At 47.9% G+C, this 25,246-nt stretch overlaps 1 protein-coding gene across 1 annotated transcript; it reads right to left on the bottom strand.

The window, feature by feature from the left end:
* Positions 1 to 201: 201 nt before the first annotated feature.
* Positions 202 to 3,734, bottom strand: LOC142590842 (uncharacterized). Its single transcript, XM_075703246.1, has 3 exons — positions 3,533 to 3,734; positions 3,144 to 3,274; positions 202 to 939 (listed from the first exon to the last, which is right to left on the bottom strand). The coding sequence occupies exons 1-3, from the start codon at positions 3,732 to 3,734 to the stop codon at positions 283 to 285; spliced, it is 990 nt and encodes a 329-aa protein (XP_075559361.1). The 3' UTR covers positions 202 to 282.
* Positions 3,735 to 25,246: the final 21,512 nt, after the last annotated feature.

Here is a 25,246-nt window from a genome sequence, read left to right as displayed (position 1 = left end):
GCCGATTAAAAAATCTAGGATTTCACAAGCCATTTGAATGTGTCAGCCGATGTGTGCTCTATATGTCACAGGATGTTTTATCTGCATGTCTTCGGGCAGCACACATGACAATATTCCTTGGTGCCATATGTGTGCCTTCTCTGAATAGACTGACAATAAAACGACTTTTATTTTACACTGTTTTCATCAATTTATTTCCTGATAAAACAGTAAAATCGCAACACAGTAGTAGCAGCAAAGAAAGAAAAACAGCAGTTTGTGCACTGAAACTGTTTTCTGTACTTATACAGCCACTTCATCTTTTATGAGTGGATTCCTAAAATTGCTGAGGAAGCAGCACACTTGAAACACGTGGTCAGCAATATCAATCATGGAAATTGGGAATGGCTGGTCAAGTACACGAAAACTTTTCACGCGTGCAATAGCCCGTTCAACATGGACTCTTGCACAGGCAATACGCCGCGTTTCATGGACTGCAGCTGGTGGCATCTGTTTTTGGTGACGCTGACGGAATGGTGGTCGGTACACAGTCACTCCAGGTGGTATGTAGGGGAAGTTGAAACCTTTGTCCACCATGACTGCATCTCCTTCTACTAACTCGTCGAGCAATCCACTGCTTTCCAGGATCGTCGTGTCTGACACTGACCCACCCCAAAGGAGGGAAACAAACGCTATGTATCCATCAGAAGTGCACCCCACAAGCACCTTGTATGTGTTGAAATGTTTGTATGCTGAAAATGTTTGCCTTTGGGCACTTAGCGACGATGGTCGCTGAATTCTTGCTTCAGTTGCATCAAGAACCAATCTTGTGTCCGCAAAGTCACGAAATGGCTTCGGCAGGTATGGTTGCAAGGCTTCCCGAGAAGGTAGCGTAGTCAGTTTTTTTAGCTCTCGTTGCAGCAGATTCACCCATGTGAATCTGCTGCAACGGCTTGGTATCTGCAAATGATGGCAAAAGGAAACAAACTGTCACTTTCACTCGGGTAGCAGAGGTGCTGTGATAGAACATATTGGTTGCCTGGTGACAACCACTGTTTCCATAGCTGTGCTGCATACGGCACAGGAATCTTAAGAGTGTCATACTGCGGTGGTAACATTTCGATGGAGGCAAAATGCAAGGGGCCCGTGTATTGTGCTTTGTCGGTGCACGTTAAAGAACCCCAGGTGGTCAAAATTTCCAGAGCGCTCCACTACGGTGTCCCTCATGGCCTGAGTCGATTTGGGACGTTAAATCGCACGAAACCAATCTAATGTTGACCTATAATAACCCATGCTCACTCCGCTCCGGTTAGAAAATAATCATGGACCCAGCTTTGTTTCAAAGCGAAGCATTACGCTTGCCAAGGTTCACTAAAGAGAAAAAAAACGGGACTAAAATGCTGAAAGTGCAGTTTCATGCCAGTGATTTTTGCAGTGAGTTATGGAAAGGAATTATAGGTGTAATGTTAAGAGACAAGAAAAGAACAGGAGGGGTCGGGGAACAAATCCGTGTTGATGACGGCTTGGTTGAAACCAAGAAGGCAATATAACCGACGGGCATTAAGAGTAACGGACTCATTCCAAGGCATGGCAAGCATAACAGGGGGCGTCGAATGTTAGGTGGGTGGATGAGATTAAGAAGGTTGCCGGGATAACAAGGCTGCAGCTAGCACACGATCAGGTTATTGGAGAAATATGGGAGAGGCCTTTGCCCAGCAGTGGGCGCAGTTAGGCTGATAATGATCTTTGATGGTGTATTTCTGTAATATTCGCAGAAAACTCTTGTTGATGTCGAAAATAAAGTGCAGTGTTATATAATGCTGAGACAAATTTCTGGGAGGATTAAAGTAAACTCAGCACAGGAAACATTAATGTCAGGTTACGAGTCATAATGCCTATGCTACATATACCTAAATGTCTTTATACTGACGTGGTATAGTGAGCGAATACCTTTAGTGGTTTCCCCTTGAGCCGGTGATGGCGATGCAGGCTGTTGCGTGGTGGTTAGTAGCTCCGACTGGGCTGCAGATGTATTTTCATTCATGCCAGCACCTGCAGGATGAAGTGAAAGAGTACCAAAACATTTCCATAACTTGTCAAAGTCACCACAGGAAGAACCTTTACAACCTTATAGGCTTTTTTGATATGTGCTCTTAGTAACTATAATGCTAACGCTGAGCATATCATGACAGCTTTTTGCTGTTACGGTTTAATGTATATGTACCTTTACTGGCCTTCCCTTGGTTCAACGAAGGGGCTGTAGGTTGCTGTGTGGCAGGGAGCTGACTTGCTGTGTTCTTGTTACCTTGCTGCTTTGTAGAAGCAGCGCCTGTAATGAAGTTTCATGATGGTTAGAAAAAATCAGCTAAGCCTTTAGAAAAAGTGTACAAAAAAGCAGGTAAAGCATGCACAGACAAAAAAACGAGAAACCACAATGCCAGGTGCCTCTAAAAATTCAAAGACCATGATCCACATTGTCATCACCGTTGTGAACAAACACAAAGCAGTGTTAAAAGTACACACTCAGTGCGCACCGCCTTGCAGCGGTCCAGACCAAATACAGCATGCACATCCCCATCACAAGCTACATGGTACTTACATGCTCCCGTCGAAAAGCTCTAACACTTGTTAGTGCGATAAGGGGTACTAATCCGCCACGGTAGCTCAATGGTTAAGGTAAGCCTGCCGTAGTCCGAAAGACAAGCGCTCAATCACGACATGAACGGGCGCGTTGCCATGAAGATGAAACAACGCGCGCCCAAGTGTTCTAAAAGAGGAGACGTCAAAAATGCTTTAAACCAGCACTCCTCACTACAGTATTTCTCATACTCCATAGGTTGCTCCAGGACGTTGAGCGCGAAAACGAAAAAGTAGTAACTTGCAAGGTCGCTTCTCAAGTCCAACGCAGCACTTCACGCTCACTCGATTAGCGTAAAATGTCCGCAAAGCGCATAGCAAAACAATAATTTCGAGCTGTACGTTTTCATTTTTAACAGGTCTGCAGTTCTTTAATTTCGCTAATCGCGTTACTTCTACATTTAAACGTATTGTTGCAGCGTTCCGCGCGGCTTCTGAAACTCGCCGCGCTCAGTCGCGCGTATGCGGTTGCTAGCTCACACCAATCCCTATTTCAACCTATGAAAACGAAATAAGTACATACGAACTGAAACCTTGCATTCACCTTGGTTTTTCAGCCAACGGCTGTGCCGATCCGCACCAGCCTGGCCCGGAGTTTTCGTGTAGCAGAACATATTTGGCACGTAGTCGGGATGATTCTTAAAAGTTGACGGCCGCCCTGCAATTTTTCAAAATATTAGCAAAACCAGCAAAGCTGTCATAACTGCAGAAACCAGTGCAAAAGGACACGGCTGAGAAATGCGACATGGACGGACGACCCGGATACGCGGAGCATTCGTACGGGTGGTCATGCCAGATCGTTTTTCACCTTATCGATTCTGTTTACGCTGGCTAGAAGCATAGTAAACTACCTAGCTCAACAGCATGCATTGCTCAAAACTTTTCGCATGTCTATCAAGTTTGTTTTAGCACTTACCTGTAATAAAATGCGCGCTGCAAATGCGTGAATGTTCGTTCGGTTGCCACAACGAACCGTCTTCATTCTTCCTTTTTACCGCAGCAATCCAAGCATCTCGCTTCTCGGGATACAGTTTCGCTGACGGAAATCTAAAAAACTTTACCGGCTCTTTGCCGTAAAAGTAATTAGTACAGCCATACGCGACGCAGTGCGCTGGCATTGTGCCGAAACGTACAGCCCGGAAACCCCCGAGTCCGCCGGATCAACGTGGTCCGGCGGAAAGCCGTCTGTTTGCTTTCCAACCAAACTGAGGGCGCTGCTGTCCGGCTTCTTTCGCGCATGCGCAGCAGGTTTCCCGCAAGTTGTCTATTCTCCCGAAAATAAAAATGCGTTTCGACGCTCGCTGCTGCAAACACTCGTGCCGTGTACCGCTTTGAAAGTCTGCTGGTAGCTCGACGTCGGTGCGGTGCCGAAAGCGTGCGTAGCGTAAGACCGCAGCTCCACTTTACAGTAGAAAGCAGAATCGTCCGAGTTGTCCGGACTGCACCGTGAGCCAGGTAGTTGCCGTCTTTCATTGATGGCTAGCAAATTTTTAAAGAAAAACCCGCGTGTTAAACTTGGGCGACACTTTAAATACGTCACGTTGCTGTCGAAGTCTTCTTGCAGCGTCGGTCCTTACTTGCTGGCGGTGGCAGCGCGTGCCCGACTTCACGTACTCGTTAAGCCGATACGAGACGTACTTGGTCGTACTTCACGTTCTAGGCCGATACGAGACGCAAGACGCTCACGCCAATGATTGATAGACTATTGTGCGTCCCTGAAACCACATTATCATACCAGGTCGACAACGACGCAACCGACGAGCGCGAGTTGTACTGCGACGGGCTCTCTGGTCGACGGCACTGGAAAAATCGGCGTGCCGACCACCGACAGCTGAACAGTGACAGCGTTTTTGCTTGTATATATAATTAATCTTGCTCAAAATGAGTCAAACACGCCTACCAAGTTGAAATGCACAAGCGTTTACCCTCTTAAGCCATGCCCATGAAGTTAGAGCTAATTTCGATCGTTTTCAGCGAAGGTTAAGGGGACCCTAAAGGTTACTATGAAGTCAAGTTAAAGTGATAAAGCAATGCTCTAGAACTTCCAAGGCGTCAATATAATCGCGAACAGACCTTTAGTAACCGAGAAATTGAGGTGAATGCATGACACGATTTGAGACCCCCCAGCGACATTCCGGTGCTAGTTCGATGAGGAAGGCACTCCTCATCATAATTTATGTCACTAGTACTCAACTACTCGTATTAAAAAGATCATTTCATTAGGGTATAAGACGGAACAAAATGCTACTTGTCTACTTCTGTTCGCTTCTAAGAAAAAAAAAACATTTTGACGTTACCCTTTAGTAGCATGGGTGGCGGGAAGGTTTCGTTTTCGCTCGACTCTGCGCCGCGCGCGCGTTGGAGTTTCAGTTGTTTCGTTATCGCGTCGTGCTGCGTTGGTTCTGCTGGCTCGCAAAACTTGCATTTGGAACAAGCAGCGCCAATGCCACGTCTATGTGATGCCATGGGATGCGCGAATGGTCCGCGGAACTTGGTCAAGGCAGTTGAATTGAATTGAATTTTATTCCGCAACAAGAAAAACTTACGAGGAGGACAGGCAAAATCTGTAAAAACAGCTTGAGGAGCTCTGACCCCCTAGCACACGGGGAAGCATAAAAGCGTGCGGCTAAGGGAGTACAACATACTAAGAGGAAAGGACTTACAGGAGTTATAAAACGTCACTTGAAAACGGGATTATACAGTAGTCAAAGAAATAGAAAATCATCGTATCACAACATTATACAAACATTAGACGCAGTTGTTTTGGCGATGTACTAGATATGTCAGTCTTATTTTCTTTTATTATGTGGTTTAGAAGTGTAGGCAATTGAAAGCTTAACATTTGATTTCCGTAATTGGTTCTACATTTGGCGACGTACCACACTTCAGGATGGTGAATCCAACGTTACTTATCACTGTGTGCCAACGAGTGAGCCTCACCGTTCGAAGTGGTTAAGTGCCGTACCTCTGCCACAGCGCGATGGTAAAGAGCCGAAAAATCGCATAGTGTGCTCGCTGCACTTTCGTCCAGAGGACTACGAGTTCAACGCCGACTTACTGAAGTCGTGTGGAGTGCCTTTCAAAGCAATGCTTTCCCGTAGCGCTGTTCCGTCGGTCTTGCCTGCATTCTCCGAAGCCCAAGAACAACTGCAGGTCGAAGACAGGGCGGTGAGTGCGGTATTTGGTTTTCACGAAAGAAAAGCTACAAATGTGCGAATATGTACAGCCATGACATATAGTTGCCGTCGTAGTAGTACGCAACGACGCCGGCAGCGCGAGCCCTCAACAGCAGGTCACGTTCATCAGTGCTTAAATCGCTGAAGTCGAGCCCAGCAACGCGAGCCAATGTGTCGTTGTCAGGGTCGTCCATTACAACGAGCGTCAAAGTTGGCGTCATAAAAATAAAGAACCAGCTTATCGTCGCGCACTTTTCCTTCCGCTAGCCACCATAGTTCCGCGTTCGCGCTGCTGTCGGCTCTGTCTTGGCTCTGTTTCTGGCCGCGCGTTTGCATTTTTGCGCAGAAAAGCTGTAGCGCCGTCTGCGGGCGCCGTTTTACTCACCGACGGCGTAACGTCACTGTGAGACCATGACGTCACCACATCTCGATAGGAGGGCGGGTGATTTGAACTGCGCTTTGGTACGCGGACGCTTCAGGACGCATTTTCTCTTAAAATAAATCTCTTCTTCGCATAAAACAAGCGTTTCTAGGTTTCTGGGATGGTATTTCAAAAGTACACGTCGACTTAATATTAACCTCTAGCGTCCCTTTAAACCTAGCGCCGTCGAGTTTGTGCATCCGCTAACGGCGGACCTGAACTGAAATGCAAGAAGTCAGGACGAAGGAAAGTACTTTGATAGTTCAGTTCTGTCCTTAGCGATTTGAAATCAACTCCACCACATCGTTCGGCGCCTACACAATAAACGGCGACACAGCGCTGTGCCAACATCTGTACGTCACCGTACCTGTAGGCTGTCGGTGGCATTCGCTACGTATATGGGTGGGCCTGTATGTGTTGCTTTGCCGACACATTTCTCAATTTCAGAGATGCACTGTTTGCCTCTGCGTCAAGCGGCGAACAAGAGATGGTGTATTCGGTACACAGCGGCACAAACAACCGCCGCGCTCAGTTATACCAACGCCGTGGAGAGCGATGGCATCCGCTGCATTTTCGTGAGAGAACAACACGGCCTACAAATGAGCACTTATGCGAGCACAGTTTTCTCTAATGACGCTCTATGGCACGCGCAAACTGTAAGTATGGTGGAGTTAAATAAAAGCAAGAATCCGTCATAAATTAACAGACAGTAATACACGTATCTGGATCCCAGTCTTCTGGAGCCCAGTCTATCTGAATCACAGTCTGAGTGGTTCGACCGCTCATATTGACTCGTCGCAGCGTGTAACAACACTGAACATATGCGCAGATGTGTATGTTGCAGATATGTATGCGCAGATATGTGTAGAGGAAGCTGGCAATGGGCCCTCGCTAAATATCTCCAAGCCTGTCTTTTGCAAACCATTGACGATCCATTCCAAAAAAAAAAGCGAAAGTTTAGCTCGGAGCAAGTCGTCGACTTCGCCAAAATGTCTCCGCCAATCCAGTGTTTTCCTATATCCACGTCACAGACCTACTATATTACTACATACCGAAAGAGGCTGCAATCAAGACGGTTGATGAGTGCGTCAAGCTGTACGGATAGGCAAGGTTTCAAGACGTTTGGAAATAGTTTGCGAACCTTTTTTTACTTACTTAGAAATAGCGCACATAAACTCAGCGTATATCGAATATGAGCACGGATATTTTTTTTCCAGAAAGAAGAAATTGCCACGTACAATCGTGCTCAGCACCGGTGCTGTGGGATTTTTATCTTGCGGCTGGAGACGGGCGATTGACGAAAATGCTCAAAGTTGCAAGTGCAAACCATTGCTTCCGATATATTGGTGGTTATCTTGTACGTACCGAGTATAGCAAGCTTAGTCATATTAGTGTCAAGGCTGTGGTGAACAAGTTCCAGGAGGCACACAATGGCCTCACTTTCAGCTTTGAGAACACAATTCCTGGACCTATAGGCCTATGACGTGGCCACACATGTTGGCCATGTAAAACGAGAGGAGAAAAAAAAAACTTACGCTACGATTTGAACCATTTTACAAGCTTTGTGGGGATGCGTGACTCTCACGCCTCCCCTGAGATCTAGTTTTCCCGCATGGCTCGTCTCCTGCAGGGCGGCTTCGCCCGCGGCGGTCGGGTGGTACAAGCGCGGTGCGAGAGATGGCGCGAGCGTCGCGCCGCTGCGGGGTTACTCGGGCGTCGGGAGACAAGGCGCTGAGGCTGTTGGGTTCGAGACAGCAAGCGGGACAGTCGTGCCGCACGTGCAGCGACCCTCTTCCCCGGCGGGTCGGCGCGCGGCGACCCATGCTTCTGCGAGACCGCCTCGCGTGGCCGCCTTCGAACGCGCCACGATTCGCGTGACCATACACGCGTACGACAAGGCCTTGAGATCCAGCATGGGGCGAACATATTCGTTCGCTTCCGGTCGCGGTGAGTCAGACTTCTAGATTTGTCGCGCGCCCATCGGCATGTTTTGTGGATAGCAACTCGGCTAGCAGGCACTGATCTATGAAAGGTGCAATAAATGCCCTTGTGATTGTTTGCATACTGTGTACTGTCGTTCCTTTGTCCCAAGAGTACGGGTGTGAGAGGACCCCAGCATCTGGCTGCCCAACGTGGGACTCTTGGGGCATCGGACGATAGTTTTAACAGTTTGCTTCGTTCGAGACCTTTGTTTGAACCGAAGCGTAGGCCTAGCGTGAATTTTGATCGCTAGCGTCGGCGGCGTGCTTTCTTGAGCGAGGTGATGGTGGCGGTAGTGTGTTTGAACATGTCAACATGCTAAGCCTTTTCGCAAGTCTTTTTTCTTAATGGCATTCGTCGGTACGAGAGCCACGTGGTCTGCATCCTGGGAGAGCGAGGCTGAGCGCCCGCAGAGCAGTGGCAAGCCTGAAGCGAGTGAGTACGGAAGCCTCGTGGGTGATCCGAATTTCTTATGTAAATAGCTTCTTCTATCTCTTTGACTCGGATGAAGTCGCGGCTCTGGGAGCCGGGTGGCCGCGGGCCACGGGTGCCACTACGGGCTGACTGGTATTGCGGCCTGGCACCGGGCGCTCCGACACCGTCTGGGACGGTGGGCGCCGTCAACTCGGATGCTTTGTGCACCGAGCGGAGTAGGACCACCTCACAGAGCTAACGTCTCCTCGCGGCTGCCTGTTTTGCGCCCATTTTGGGTGTTGTTTTTGGATGCCGGTTGTTGTCAGGGTAGCGACGCTTTAGGCCTAAGGCTTTACGAAGCTGCCTGTCGCACGTGGAGGGACACAACCTGGTGGACCGTGGCGTTGAGGTGTTGCAATTCGCTTCCCTCATTCTATTTAGCCTCGCACGAATTGAAATTACTCGTTCGACTCAAGAAAGCGAGCTTCGTTCACGTGAACTTAGCATCTGAGTAGCTGCCCGATCTTTTGCTAGCCGAGTTGAACATCGTACCACGTGGGCGATGCGCATGCATAATTCCTCTCCCTTGACTACTTTAGCGTTTGCCGAGTGTGTTGAGTTTACGCAGCGTGATTGGGGTCACCCCTGGTTTGCCGTCACCTGCACATCGTCTGCTGCTGCCCCAGACTACGATCGAGCCACCCCGGGAGATGGTGATGCTGTGGCCAGTTCGGCGCAGCGACTTCGGCAGACAAAAGAGCCGGCGGTCACCGACAGCTACGGCGGCTCTTCCCAGCAGGGCGCGCCGGCGCGAACTACGCTTGCTCGTTCCGACTACTGCGTCGTCGTTTCCGGAGTCCTGGCCTGGAATCGTGCCGCCGAGTCGGCAAAGCTGCCGCTGTGACCGGCGGACGCCAGCGGTGCACCCAAGGACAATGTCGGCTCGCATGTTATGGACAGCGTGCGGACATTTCTTCGGCGCGACCACTGTTTAATGTTCTACCTTGTTTGCGAAGCACAGTTTGATGTTAGACCGTGTCACATGTCTCGCCGGAATATGTAGTGATTTAAGGTTGGGGGGATGTGGGGATGCGTGACTCTCACGCCTCCCCTGAGATCTAGTTTTCCCGCATGGCTCGTCTCCTGCAGGGCGGCTTCGCCCGCGGCGGTCGGGTGGTACAAGCGCGGTGCGAGAGATGGCGCGAGCGTCGCGCCGCTGCGGGGTTACTCGGGCGTCGGGAAACAAGGCGCTGAGGCTGTTGGGTTCGAGACAGCAAGCGGGACAGTCGTGCCGCACGTGCAGCGACCCTCTTCCCCGGCGGGTCGGCGCGCGGCGACCCATGCTTCTGCGAGACCGCCTCGCGTGGCCGCCTTCGAACGCGCCACGATTCGCGTGACCATACACGCGTACGACAAGGCCTTGAGATCCAGCATGGGGCGAACATATTCGTTCGCTTCCGGTCGCGGTGAGTCAGACTTCTAGATTTGTCGCGCGCCCATCGGCATGTTTTGTGGATAGCAACTCGGCTAGCAGGCACTGATCTATGAAAGGTGCAATAAATGCCCTTGTGATTGTTTGCACTACTGTGTTGTCGTTCCTTTGTCCCAAGAGCACGGGTGTGAGAGACCCCACAGCTTATAAAAGAAAGGAATAGGAAAATTGGTTATCGAGCAACCAATTTAGAAATCCTGCTATGGCGTAGTCACACATAGCCTGAACACAAAGATTGATAAACTAACGAAAAATGGGTACCCTCGATCATAGCATGATTGTGAAAATCCACGAGCAAATGATACCGGAATCACACGGCCGAGGAAGTTTGAAAAACAGAATAAGGATAAACATAAGCGAACTGTCATTGTGCCTTACGTCCCCAACCTTTGACACGTACTGTCTGAAAAGATGGCAGAAAGGTATGTAGCAGTACTCTTGTCAGCGCCGATCAAGTTTATATAGGTATGTGCATGCATAGGAACTCGGATAAAAGCACGCGCAAAAGAAGCTAGCGTAAAATGTGCGCAGAAGTACGTGCTGTGGGTGTAATTAGGTGTAGAAGATTCCGCTTACATTTGGCAAGATAAACGTGGAGAAAAGGGATGCTGTCTCAACGACATTTAGCATTCTGGCCATGCATTGTAGAACGTGCAAATACACGCTTAATGTTGACAATATGACTCTCGTAGCTAAAGGAAACCAACAGTGACCAGGTAAATCAGAGGCCCTTTAGAAATAGAAGAGGAAAAAGACAACTGCGTTAGCACGCCTTCAGTCATGCTTACTATATTGCTAAACATTCTTGCCCTAGGGGCGCATACATGCATAATAGAATAATTACGAGCTGAAAGTTGAGAACGCGATCTGAGGGTATTGGTCATAAACATAGTTCACGCAGTCGGATTGCGTCGTTGGGTTCTTTTAAAACTGCGTTTTGATCGAACAATGAAGCGGTTGGTATAATTCGCTCTCCCCCGTGTCACTTAGTGCCCTTTTTACAAGCGCTGTTTGTTTCGTCTCTGTTAGTGTCTTCGTGTATATAGCTCAAGGAAAAGGAACTGGTGCACTTTGAAAGTGCGGAATTCCACTCCGCTAACGAAACTGTGCGTATTGTAATGCGTAGTTGTATCGTAGCGTCTGTCTTTGAGAGTGGAACGGGGACGCAGCAGTGTTCTTGGTCTCACGCCCGAGCTGCCTTATGTGCGTCATAATTTCTTGATACCGTAATTGTGTGGTGTCCATAGAAAGGAGGTGTCGTAACCCTTTTCTCTCAAGTGTTGGATAAGTTCTACGATTTCGCACGTCAGTTGACTGTGAGCTACAAGTCGGAAAAACGACTGCCCACATCGTAAGGCCGATCTTGAATCACAGAACAGTGCGCATGTTCCAGGACACTATGTACTGACCACACGAAGCGCACGACGGAGAGCCGCAAGTTCTGCAGCCGTAGACGTAGTGATATGGGAAGACTTGAAATTAAAAAAAAATTTAAATTATGCGGTTTTACGTGCAAAAACCACTTTCTGATTATGAGGCACGCTGTCGTGAGGGACTCCAGAAATTTCGACCGTCTGGGGTTCTTTAACGTGCACGTAAATGTAAGTACACGGGTGTTATCGCATTTCGTCCCTATCGAAATGCGGCTACCGTGGCCGGGATTCGATATCGCGACCTCTTGATTAGCAGTTCAACACCACAAGCACTAAACAACCACGGCGGTTGGGAAGTTTTGAACCATTGGGTCATTCTCCTTGCAGGTATAACATTGGGAGCGTTTTGATAACGCCCTGACCCGCCGTGGTCGCTCAATGGCTACGGTGTTAGGCTGCTGAGCACGAGGTCGCGGGATCGAATGCCGGTAACAGCAGCAACATTTCGATGGGGGCGAAATACTAAAACACCCATGTACTTACCTTTAGGCAAACGTTAAAGAAACCCGGATGGCCGAAATTTTCGGTATCCTCCATTATGGGGTGCCTCACAATCAGAAAGTGGTTTTGGCACGTAAAAAGCCCCTAATATATAATCACGCCCATACACAGCGAAAAAGAAACAGAAAGCACAAAGACTTATTAATTGTGATTTAGCTAATAATTAAAACGCTATTCTGTGTGTTATCTCTAATACGCCCCCACATTCTCTCTCACTTCAGCATAGTTATATAGCCAGCGCAACTGAAAACATACGGACACAAAATATTCAGCGCTTCTTTCGGTGTATCCATGTTTTTTTTTAAGTGCGTACGTATGACTACGTCATGAATCGCTAACTAGCTTATCAGCACGTTATATAAGCTCTAAATATATATTCCTTGAATTATTTAGTTCTTCCAGGACACCATCAAAACAAGCATATACACTTTTGGAGTGGTCCTAGCTACCCACACTAGTTCGTTCGCTGTAAAAACTTGCTGCGCAGTGTTAAAAAGAATTTGAACGCTTAGCAAGATATTCATCCTCTACCTAGAAGCTGCCGGTATACCGTTACAAATGAAGATTACTTTGGTCAATTCTTCCTCAATGCGATTTTCTCTATATTATCAGCATTGGCGCAAAATGAGAATTGTATTGCATAAAACACTTGTGCCCGCTCGTGCGAACAATACTGAAACAAGATTTTAGTCAATTGAAAGAAACGAACAAGTGAAAAGCTAGGAATAACCTAAAATATCGTCATACGTGGGCAACAGAGGCCTGACAATGATAAAGTTGGGCGCAGGGAGGCGGAACTCTGCATCCCCCCCTCCCGACTCCTTGAACACTACGGAGGGCGCTCGAAGCCTGTCTTAGTTGGTGCCTATATGTATGTGATGGTATGCGAGGCATACATTGACTGCTCGAAAAAAAAGGGATAAATTTCCGTGAAGTAATGAAAACGTACCGCCAATAACGAAATGTCACATCTTTCCTTAACCTGGCAACGAACCATCATTTCTTCTCAAGCGCCTTATTTTTTCAATATATCTTGGCCAACCACTCGCCGTGCCTTTGGAAGTTACAACTAAAAGCAGCTACACGCATTTTCGGCGGATATTAGATCAGCATTACTAGTTCTCTGAAGAACATCGCGGACACGATTGCAAACGGTGGTAGAACATGAACTATCTAGATTACCGTGATTCACGATAATTATCGAAGATTATCGTGACCCGAAACGCGCTCGTCGTGGAGATTCCTCAAATTACCTGTGTTAATACGAGCCACCCATAGCCTATGATTTCTTCAGGGTTCGACACTGCCCTGCCAACCTCTATGTCTTACTTCGCACATTCCTCTCTGACAGCTCCATAGTTTATCCCTCACAGGGGGGAAAAGTAGAATCGAACACCCCCTTGGGAACTCTGCAGGGGTTCCGTTTGTCTCCGCTCTTTGGCGCCGACGCCTCGTTTCTTCTATGGATCTATCTCGACGAAACTCCTGGTTTTGTTTCGACAGCTTGATATCACTTAAATCGGTATTAATCGCGAAAAAAGAAACAACTGTAAAGTGCATCCACCAGGGGAGACGGGCGAGAAGTCTGCCTAGTGGAGATGTCCATTACGTCTGCTGCTCAAGTGCTGATTGGCTGAGGGCGCAGCCAATCAGCACTTGAGCAGCAGGCAAAATGGATATGCCCACTAGGTGAGCGTAACCCACAGAACCAGATGTATAGCGAAGGTACCCAGTCATGGCGGCTGCTTACACGAAAAAGTGTCAATGGTAAAATAAAGAGTGCCAGTAGTGTCAGATATGCATAATTATCCAGCAAAATTATAGAGAAATGCTTTGAAAAGCGTCTGAATAAGTATCTAACAAAATGTGACATGCTTTGCACCACGCAGTTTGGCTTTCGTGCAGGTTACTCTACTAATCTTGCGCTTCTTTCATTCACTGATCGAATTAAGCACCACATTGACGAAGGTAAATATGCTGGAGCAGTGTTTATTGACCTCACCAGAACGTTTGATTCAATTCTTCATAATATATTAATTACTAAATTAAACGCAATCGGTGTAGTAGGACCGGCGCTCGCTTTTGTTCCCGATTATTTAACTAACAGACAGTAAGCTGTTAGCATTTGTAATCACCTTTCTAACTTCAACTTAATTGATAGGGGAGTTCCTCAGGGGTCTATATTAGGACCATTACTCTTCACTATCTACATTAAAGACCTAACTGCCCATCTTTCGCATTGTGAATCTTATCTCTATGCAGACGACACTACGATTCTAAACTGCTAAGCTCAATACCGATTTCAAAAAACATTATTCGCTGGTGTCGTCGTAACTCTTTAGAAATTAACCCTAGTAAAACAGTCTTCATGCTGTTTCTCCCCAATCAAAAGAAGGTAATAAATATTCCAACCATAGCTATTGATAGTTATACCATCAAACCTTCTAGTCATTGTCGTTTTTTGGGGGTTGTGCTTGATTCCAAGTTAAAGTACATTACCCATATTTCACATCTAAACTAAAAAATTGGATATGTTATCCGGATTCTTATAAAAGCAGGTCCATACTTTAGTCTACCAACCTTGCTTTCTCTTATCATGCATTCATTCACAGTCAATTCACCTACTGCATTGCGACTTGGGGCAACACATATAGCTCTCATCTTGTTCCTTTACAATACGTTCAGAACCAGGCCATCCGCATTATTACTTTCCAGTCACACCGATGTAGTGCATCTGCTCTTTTGCAAGAGCATCACATTCTCACAATTCATAAACTATTTCAATTAAACATGGCAATCCATGTCTATAATTCCCTTCACTCAAACATTCCCCAAATAATCTTTAACACTGAACAACTTGCTAATCATAATAAAACTCGATTTGCATTAGCTAACAACTTCATATTATCTAAAATCAGAACTAATTTTGGTAAATTCACTTCTGCGTTCACAGTGATGTCTTACTGGAACTGTATTCCAACGGACATAAAGCTGTCTCCTAGTATAGGCAGCTTTAAAAAGCATTTATTCTCACATTTACTCAACTTGTGAATGCTGTGATGTAATTTAACATGTTGTGTTTGCTTTATTATGTGTAAACCGTTATATCTCTTTAACATTTCACTATATCTCAGTCCACTTGTTTCCTTGTGTCAGTTTATGTTAGAACAGTGCCTCTTGGGTACTTTTACTTCCCCTGATTGTTTTTGTTTTTAGTTCAGTACAAGATGTAATTCTGTACAGCGTTATGCCATGTTTTTAGTTTATTTGTTATCTGGCATTAACACTTGTTAACATTTCTACCTCTTTGCTGTATTTGCATTAACCTGAATTGTTTCGCTACTTTTTATTTGTTCAAAACGCAATTCTGTGTACTGTTATATAATGTTTCAGTTCTTTTGCTGTCCTGTGTAATTATTTGAACACAACTTTACAACATTGCTGCATTTGCTCTAACCTAATTTGTTTTGATATTTCTAATTAGAACAGGAGGTCCCCCTACAGCCTTGAGCTTTGGGACCTCCTTCTGTATGTCTTGGTACTGTGATTTTATTTTCACGAATTAATAAATAAAAATTTTCTTCTTCTTCCACACACCCATGGTATCCTAGGTATTTTGTCTGGGCTGGGCCTGACTAAGGGGCAAGAAATCGTAGCATCTTCACTATATATGTTCCATCAGCTTTTGGAAGATGAGTCCTCGTACTATACGTCTGGTGAGTCCTCCTCGTCAAGCGCACCCTGGAACTGTTAGCGATGGACTCTGAATAGTCAGAAATGTTGACATCTTTGATCTATTTGGAGAAGTGAAGTGGTAATCGTTCGCGTGACATATTTTATAATGATATTTCTATATAAAGAATAAAAACATAACGACGCTATTGCCGGTAAATAATAATGTTTTTATTTCTCGTTTAGTGCGTGCATACGGCGTTTGCTGAGCAGGCAAGCGCGCTTCCATTATTTAGCTAAGCGCAGCGCCCATTGAACGAAGATAGGTCGGTGTGGGGCAGTGAGTGGCGTTGCAACAATATTTTGGGGGGCGGGGGGATGAAGGAAATGAGTGAGATAAGGGGGCTCATGCAAGCCTCATACTAAACAGAGATTCTACGGGGGGCAAGCCCTCCCAGACTTGGACTCTGCGCGGGATAACAACGTGCGTAATCTTCAGGCATCGACGCACCCGGAGCCAGAAGTCTGCCGGCAAGTTCACGAGGTGGACTTCTTTGGAGTCGGTGTCAAGGCGCTCCACTTTCTCCTTGATCACGCCGGTGAGCCTCATGTAGTCGCGAAGGCTGCAGTCCCGCACCCTCTCCATGGCTCGCTGGGCCATCTCCTGGGCCTCGGCGTCGGTGACCGATGCTCCTTCCCGCACCAGTTCCAGCAACCGAGGATGGTCGTGCAGGCGTTCGATGACTCTGGCCCCCTTTCGGATGTCCTCGCCCAACACGAACCTGGCCGCCACACTTATTCGAGCGGCGTTCTTGAGCATGAGCCGCTGCAGCTCCTGCGAGTGTTCAATATTTTGTAGAGAACAGCAATGAACGTGTGCACGAATAGCTTGCGTCGACATCGCACTTCGCTGCGAAGGCTCCCTCAACATTAATGGAGGCCGATCTCTAAGGCTCCGCGGTGGCATGTGCAGTTAAATACCGTTGACACTTTGGAAGCCATATTCGGCCCAACATAGGGCCGTATTAAGAGGAATGCTATTACGCTAGAACTATTGTTAAGATCATCGGCCAGTCTGAAGCTAAGCAAAGCGGTTGGCACATGCCACACTGCACTTACTAACGAAAAGCTTTGTGCATTCCGCTGCTAGCTGTTAAAACACGCCAACCGTGACGTCAGTGGTCAAGGTTTTCGAGATAGAAAAACTATGCTCTGGAACGAGTTGGTTTGACATTACTATTTCTTAGGCCAACAAGGGAAAACGAGACAGATAACTCACTATTTCACTCTTTCGTTCTTCAGAATATGTAACGCCTAATCACAGACCCACCGAAAGAGCACAGCTGCAATGTGCCATATGAATACAATCTAAAAACATTTTATACGGGCAGGCCTCACTGCGGCCCTAATAATTTATTATAAGATCTTTTCTGCAGTCAGTTCCAGTTTCATTTCTGCGGTGTTGTGGCTTCATGCCGCCGAAGGCGGTAAGCTTAGAAAAGGAGATTGCGACGTTTCCGCACTCACTCCGGCTCACTCGGTTGTCCGCTATGCTGCAGCTCATTCGCAGGGCCGATGTAGCAGCATAGCGGACGACCGAGCGGGCGTCAAAGCGTCGAAGTGTCTTTCTCCCACGTACTATGTGATGACATCACAACAAACTATCCTTCTGGGAATAGAAACCGAATTGGCAGTAGAAAAGCAACTCTTCTTAAATTATTCACTGGGATACAAGACTTTTCACTTTTCTCTCTAGAATTTTCAGAACATTCATGTAAACGGGAGAAAAAGGAGTAGTTTAAGATGGCATGTCAGTTGTCCGTTAAGCAGGTAAGTTGTCCGCAAGTTACTGTTCGTCAGATATTACGCAGCCGATACCGCTTAACGCGACGCCAGACACAATGGTGTTACTGAGTTGGAAAATTGTACTTCAGCAAGAGCACGAACGTCAGAGTTTCAACGAGCGAAGCATGTGTAAGACAAGAAAGAAGGCAAAGTACTGAATACAGATTAGAGTTGTGCACGGGCTCGGGCCGGCCCGAAAGCCCGCGCCCGGCCCACGGGATGGGCCCAGGCCATTTGGAGGTTCTCTTACTCGGGCTTGGGCCGAGCCCGGGCCAGGCTTTCTATGTCTCGCACGGACCGGTCGGGCTCCCCGATCTCGACGCGTCGCCTTATTGCAGGTCGGTCCGGGCCCGGGCCGGGCCGGGCGAAGTCAGGCTTCTTTAGCGTCGGGCCGGACCGGGCCGCCTGTGGTAGTGTAGGACCCGGGCCGGGCCCGGGCTCAGAATTGCAGCCCATGCACAGCTCTAACGCAGACTACAGAGAAGTTCGCTCGCTAGCTCCTCACGACGGAATGCATTGCGGCAGAGTTTCCCACCAAACTTGCAGGAGGAAGCTTCTGCTTTTCAGCTACCACAGAATCATGGGTACGTGCGGATGAGTCTAACGTTCATCTTCGTGGCTTCAGGCGTTTTTCTTATCTAATTATTATGTTTCATGTTGCTAAATTTTAAAGCGATTACTGTTTTCTAAACAAAGCAAGGTAATGTCTCTGCACCCACGCAATATAACTGCGAGTTGTCGCACTTCCCTAGGGCAAAAACCCATACAGGCCATCACTCCGATATGTAATAATCCGATAGGAAGAATATTGGATCCTGTATTAAAACTAGTTTTTTTTTCTAAGCGAACCTAACTGGCTGGCGCATCTACGCAAATTGACCTCGAGTTGGACCATGTATACATTCTTACGTTCTCACCCATCATGGTGACAGAGCCCCCTCTGGTAAATGTTGGAAACTGCGCTTTGTTGAACCTCACATCCTACTGCCACTCGCACCAGCGCTGCGGTTTTGGCTGGAAATTCCGTGATGGAAACATTCGCATTTATCTCTCCAGTTTAACTTTGTTCACCCGCCAGATAAATGCAGATTGATTGGATGCTCGTCCCGTGCATGAGCCGTCGCACCTGGAACACGGCGGTTGAATCGCAAGCGTGTCTCTAGTTTTCGTACACTTGCTGCACCAAAAAACAAAAACAAAAATAAATCGTAGAACGATGGACCTTACCCTCATCCAGTCCACGTAGAGGTTCACGTTCGGCGAATTTCTGTAAAGTCGCATGCACGTGTCGATGTCCCTCCAAGTTGGAGGCAGGCTGATCCCGATGAGATTTCGATGCTTACAAGCGCAGTGCCAGAGAGTCTCAAGGTGTGTCGATTGTACCTTGACGCCAAAAAAACTTACTCTAGCGATGCTGGCGTTCCTCGCCAGCGCCGAGACCACCCGGTTGTACATGACAACGCAGCGACCGCAGAAATCCACTAGCCCTGCGTGATCACAGGCGACAATTTCCGCGTGGGTCAGCGTGCACGACTTGGCTAACCAATCCAACAAGTTGTCGAACGCAGCGAGACTCATCAAACCGCAGCAGATGTTGAACGACGTTGTGGTGCCGCGGCGGGAGAGCACCTCGCAGCATGCCTTTAAAGGTTCCAGGTCGTGTTCGGCGCCGAACTCGATGAGGAGGTTGTCGAAGTTCACGGTGGAAAGTTCCGCGGATGCCAGTATCTTGGGCGCGTTCCGATAGGTCACAGAAAGGTCCATGAGGCGAACGCGGTCGCCGAGGCTGAGCTCCTGAATAGTTTTGGAGAGGACCATCAGATCGGCGCTGCCTTCGCTATTCGTGATCAGCGGCACTTCTTGGAGTACCACCTTCTTCAATGTCTTGTTGTTAGCGACAGCTTGTAATAGAGTTCGACACTCTACTTTGTTCATGTCTGGCAAATTGAGGCGCAGCTCGAGCAAACTGTAGGTCGTCCGCAGAGCTTTGAGCCAGGCTCTCATCCACTGCGCCACGTTATATCGTGGATCTCGGTCGCCATTCAGGAACTGGCCGCGGTGGGATTGTCCTTGCCCAGGTAGCTGGAGGAGTCGTATGGTTGGGCAGCAAAAAACCACTTCGGCGAAGAGAGCGGTCACTTCGGGGCTGGAAAAGACGCGTCAAAAGAGAGGCTTTAGAAGCTTGTACAAACGTAAATCAAGCAGATTGTTGGCTTATGAAGAAGCGAACACGAATTATATGATTTACAGATTAGCCGAGATGTAGACGTGGGCAGGACAGAGTTGCTTGATAGACAAGCGCATGATGACTAGAAGTTATTCCCGCAACTACAGCAGATGGCACTTCCAACAGAAGCGTCATCAGAAGCGTATTGGGCTGTGAGTAAAGTGGCTATGATGTACACGTGCACGGGTGACAAAGGCGGACTTGACTTCACAACTATTTGGCGACGAAGGGCGTATGCACTAGGCGCACCATTTTCATGCATGCTTAAGAATCGCAAGGGGAGCGATGAAGGGATTGAAAGTGCGACATGGGCGAAATCGAAGTCGCAGCACAATGTTATAACAGCCAAATCTAAACCACTGAACAGACTAACTCGGGCAGACGAGTTAAGATGAGGACCGCGAATGGGGGGGGGGGGGGGTACGTACGGTCGAATGGGGCACGTACGGTCGCTCTTTCTGTGGGGATATTTGCTTACATTGACAAACATCGTCGATGGCATCTGCACACTATTATTCGTATAACTCCAGTCCAGTGGCCAGCACGTGACCTCCAAGTGTCCACTGCGCTTTGCGGAGGTTCACAATGTGTAGTGCACGATTTGCGACTCCCCCGGGACATACTATACTAAGCCCTACGACTCCTCGTTATAATTCTGTAACTTGTACCAAGCCACTGATAATAAAAAGATAATTGCATTGCATTGTAACACGAAAGAAAATACCACTTGTCTGCATCTATTTGATTCTTAGAAAGAACGTCACAATTCCGCCCGAAACTCGAAGCACCGTTAGCGATAGAAAATTAGTAGACAGCTATAGACCGTTTTTTCGTAGGTGCCGCCACATTGTGAACGCAGTGGCGCTGCATATGAGCAGCGCCATACTGGCTTGGGTGAAAGCGGTATTTTCCATGGTAAGTATACGCTCGGCGGTAGGTTCTGGCGTTTGTTTTCGTGGTGGTGCGGTCTGTTTAGTATGGGGTGCGTTTTCTACGAGCTCAATGGTTCTCTGAGACGTGCTGAAGTGGCTTAAGGCGTCCTGGGCGGAAGTCCTGGGCTGGCATTGAGGCGGACGGAGCACGCAGCGCGATGTGTGCGCGCATACATTTGAGCCTACAATCAGCGTCGGAGATCAATTATGTATTTCTGAATGTTCCAATCACTAATGTGATCTTATTGCAATATTATCCTCCATTTCTAAGCTTCGGCTTAGGAGCCATGAAACATACGCGACAATCGTAACAGCGTGGGTACCGTTCTGCTACGATAGGAGCTGTGATGTTATACTTTGACAAGCGTTAGAACTGTTCGCTGCAGATTACAATGCGTGACTACTTGGTTCGATGGATGAGGTTTGCGCCCCTGAATAAAATAGTTTTGGCAAGTAATAGCAGCACACCTTACAGCCTGAATTAAGCTTGTCCAGCGAAGGGACTGTTTACGAACTGCGCGAGCGTCCTAAGCAGTGGTAGATGCTGGATTACAGTTATCTTTGTTCTATATTCCGCATGGTCCAAGCATACGGCATCAGCGGTTGTATATTTATAAACGTTGTGCGGCGTGACTATGCGAGGTCATAATGCGGCGTTAGCCCGTCTTCTCTTGCTTTTTCTACAAAGAGGATTATAACAATCTTTTCTTCGGATGTATTCGTTCCGTTCTCTACGACGCACTCACACGTATTGCGGAAATTTTGTCCTCAAAAATAGGCATCGCATCCTTTTTATGCGATCCCTCTCATATATTATGGATGTATACAGGCCTAAAAGGCAATGCCGAAGCACACAGCTTACATATGTATCGTGATGGCTCACCAACCGCAGTGATCGCTGTGTTGAGCAGCGCCATCGGCCTCATGCAGGAAGGCTAGCGTAGACATATGGTACTTTGAAGCCTACTAGACTTGAAATGCGCGAGAACGATGCCGGTGCATCACAACTATTTGGTGGCGCCTGCCGCTTAGATGTTTCTTGGTTGCCTTAGGTTGGCCGTGCACGAGCATGCGCTCTTATGCTTTATGTTTTACTCCCTACGCCGAGCGATCAGATAGTGAGCAGATTTACCATTTCATGCTACTAATACAGAGACACCGGTTTTCTTTGCTGACTTAAAAGCGATATAAGCAAAATAGTTCACAACACACACGCACACACACCGCGACTGATAATGTGCGTACACCGCGGCTGATAAAGCGCGTCACATTTTTGCGCCCCCAAGATATATTTCCGCCGACTGTAGTTACCGATGCGCCGAAAGGCTGCCCTGACGACCTTATATGAACGGACATGGCGTATATTTCACAAAGTACCATCTAAAACATCTCGAAATCGTTCCGCAGCACGCGACAGCAGTACTTTCAAGCATCGCCGCGCCGGATCGCCCAGGCCAGAGAGGAGTAAAGGCTCTCCGTGCGCCCTATCCTCCTCGCCCGATGAAAAGGTCTTACGAAGGAAGGATAACTTCAGCGGCCATATAAAGTCGTAAACGTTCGCTTACTAACTAAATTAACAGTGATAGAATATCAAAGCGTGACTGAACAAGGAAGCAGAAAGAAGCAGACAACCTGAGACATCGCTGTCCTTGTGTGTCTGCTTCTTTCTACGTACTCGTTTAGTCGCGCTTACACATTCCATCATTGATTCAGACCAATACGGAGCCAGCGACCATGTGCAACGCATTGCGTTTGCACATGAAGACCAAGGGTAGCCCTAACCACTGATTTTACATGTGCTACGTGCTATTTTATGTGTTTTATCTCTTCACAGATAAGCCCTTCGCATATAAGATGTGGGACACGTCTTTCCGGGTTTGTATCCCGCAGGAACGCCGCTGACAGTTCAAAGCACCGACGGTGCATTTGTTTACATCGGCAGGTACAGCGACGGCTCGTCGTTCGCTTGAGGTATAATGCTAGCTGCCCACCGGTGACATTAATTAATGTCATAACATATCAAAACACGAGATTTTGTGCAACTAAGCACTGTTGCATCACTCATTGTCGCGCTGATATGAGCGACCACACACCTTCGAAAACAGCGAGCGGGAGACCATAGAACGGGAGCGCTGTTGTGCTGCCTACTTATCCCTCTTCGTATTGTCTTAATGTAGACAAGCAATGTGTTCCGTAAAGTAGACATAAATTAGCATGTTGAGCGTACGGTCATTCATTTAGAGAGCGCGTAGTTTTCTCGAGGAAACGCCGCGATGCCAGTATTGACACCGCTGACAGCTGCACGAGGTGGGTCCTTACGCTGCATGCTGTATCGAATGGGCCTCTACTTGCTCAGTATTTGGGATACGTGGCAAACAGTGCAGTTCGGAAGCTAAATAATGAGCCAGCATAACAATTAATACGATAAAATACGTCCATGTACGTAATCACATTTAATTTAGAAAAGCGCCGGCGAGTGCGACTGGCTGGCTTCGAGAACTGCAACGCACTCCGTGTCATCGCTTCTAGTTGTTTGAGTGTGCACTGTACGAAACGTGGAATGGTTTATCTCAAATTGCTATCGTGAAAACTGAACTACAGAAGCAGTTTTTTTTTTCGTCCTAATTGCTTTCTTAGCTTCAGATAAGGTTCGCCAGCAGTAGGCGCACGAACTCGGGTCGGCGACGTATAGGATTAACCGCTGCAGAACCCGATCGGCATCGGGTCAATCTGTGTGTGCGGATGGCGAGGGCCGAAGTTCGTGCTGCCAACAACGCAACACCACGTGCCTCTTTTCTCTTGCCCGCCCACGCAGAACCTAACTTTGCGCCACAGCAACTTCTAAAGCCAAACATTAGCTCACTATCACTAGCTCACTCCTCGACCCTGTCACCCATTCCCAGCTCTGCGTATACCACGTTTTAGGTCATAACGCAATGTGGCCAGTAGCGGAGGAGGAAGCAAGGTAGGTGGTACGAGGAAACGAAGGAAATTTATTTGTAGAAAATCTACGCAACTCTCGAGCCTGGTGCTTTCAAAATTTTGCGGAAGCATGCAGAAGAACACACTCGGCAAGTTTCATTCAGATCCGTCGACGTCGAAAAATTACCGGAGTTGCCCTTTAAGCGTAAAGTAAGTGAAGTCGAACAGTTACTTACAAGATCTCATATCCGATGGATAAGTCCAGATTCAGTTCTTCCAAGGTGATCATTTCACAGAACGCCGGGATGAGTGTCTTCCAGAGAACGAGGTCATCGCAAATGGGGCCGTCACTCAGCGTTAGCTTCTTCAAGATGGCGGCACTTGTGGTCAGGTAACGGGCAAATACTTCCCCGGGCGTGCCGTTGAAGCCGGCTCTGTACACGCAGCCTCCGACAGCTAGATCAGCGACGGTGCGGTTCGCTATGAGCGCCCTGACCAACTGCAGCGCGTTATATGTGCTCATTTCCAGAGCCCTCACATCAAGCGTGGTGAGGTTTCCGAGAGCGCGTCCCAGAAGATGGCCATGGCCAAATTTAATCGTCGAGTAGCGCGGATCGCTCTCGGTTCTGAAGACGAGCTCTTCGAGTGATGGCAGAGCGTGGACGAATCCGAAAACAGCATGGTGAGTGCGGTGGCGAGACTGGTCATCCACTAAGCAGACAGTCAAGCTTTTCAAGGCGGCACTCTTGCTGAGTGCGTATAGCGCCTGACTGGTGCAGCCAGCCGTGGAGTATATTTCCAAAGCAGTGAAACAACGGGAGTGACAAGTGAGCAGATCACTGGCGAGCTTGAGGGCCGCGCTTCTCACCCAGTCGTCCGGTGAATCCCAGAGTTGGTACTTGCAGGCGGAAATCGGAGTCACTGCCAGGCGGGCGCCACCGGCCTGTCGGACGTCCTCGCACAGTTCTAGTCCCGCGCCAAGGAGCACTTCGTTAATGGCTTCTCGGTGCTGAAGCAATTGGCACCTCGCGTCGGTGGTCTTGGTGCACGGGACACAAAGGTTGCGGGGTTCCATTTTGTGCTTCGTCGTAGCGCGAGCCTATGTTATTTTTCACGTAGAGTTTGTAGCTGGAAACTCAACATGATGGCCGTGCTTCCACACCGAGGACGTACTTGAACACTTGAATGGGTGCCGTCTGCGCCGGAGAGAGAGAAAAAAGTAACGGGCAGATTAAGAGGTGGTTGTAGAAAGGGGCCTACTTTCAACTATGATAGACTTAAACGACTCTTCAACGGGTTCGCGGTTAGGATACTCTGCTGTGAATATCTCTGCCAAATTTCGCCATCCTACGTGGAGCTCTCAAACGGACCGGGAATTTTTTTTGTTTACTTAAAATGATTTTCGAATTTCCGGAACAACTTTACGAACAAGACGCGTGACAGGGGCGTCTCGGGAACCTAAATATTCAATTGCCTTGACTTGGTGAGGAATCGCCAGAGAAGCACTTTAAGGAGTCGGTGCAGATTGCTGCTACCTCGTGTTTGCCATAGATAGACAAACTAAATAGATAGATTAATGTAAACTTCGGAGTGGAGTACAAAGAATCTTTGGTAA

This window comes from Dermacentor variabilis, chromosome 8, assembly GCF_050947875.1.
Source record: "Dermacentor variabilis isolate Ectoservices chromosome 8, ASM5094787v1, whole genome shotgun sequence".
Lineage (NCBI taxonomy): Eukaryota > Metazoa > Arthropoda > Arachnida > Ixodida > Ixodidae > Dermacentor > Dermacentor variabilis.
This window is presented reverse-complemented; position numbering and strand designations above follow the sequence as displayed.

What these genes read in the sequence shown, in the direction of transcription:
- LOC142590842 (XM_075703246.1), bottom strand. Translation starts at nt 3,734, where the DNA reads ATGCCAGCGCACTGCGTCGCGTATGGCTGTACTAATTACTTTTACGGC. An exon ending in CAGCGCGCATTTTATTACAG is followed by an intron (nt 3,275 to 3,532) that starts GTAAGTGCTAAA and finishes GAAAAATTGCAG; the next exon opens with GGCGGCCGTCAACTTTTAAG. An exon ending in AAGGTGAATGCAAGGTTTCA is followed by an intron (nt 940 to 3,143) that starts GTTCGTATGTAC and finishes CATCATTTGCAG; the next exon opens with ATACCAAGCCGTTGCAGCAG.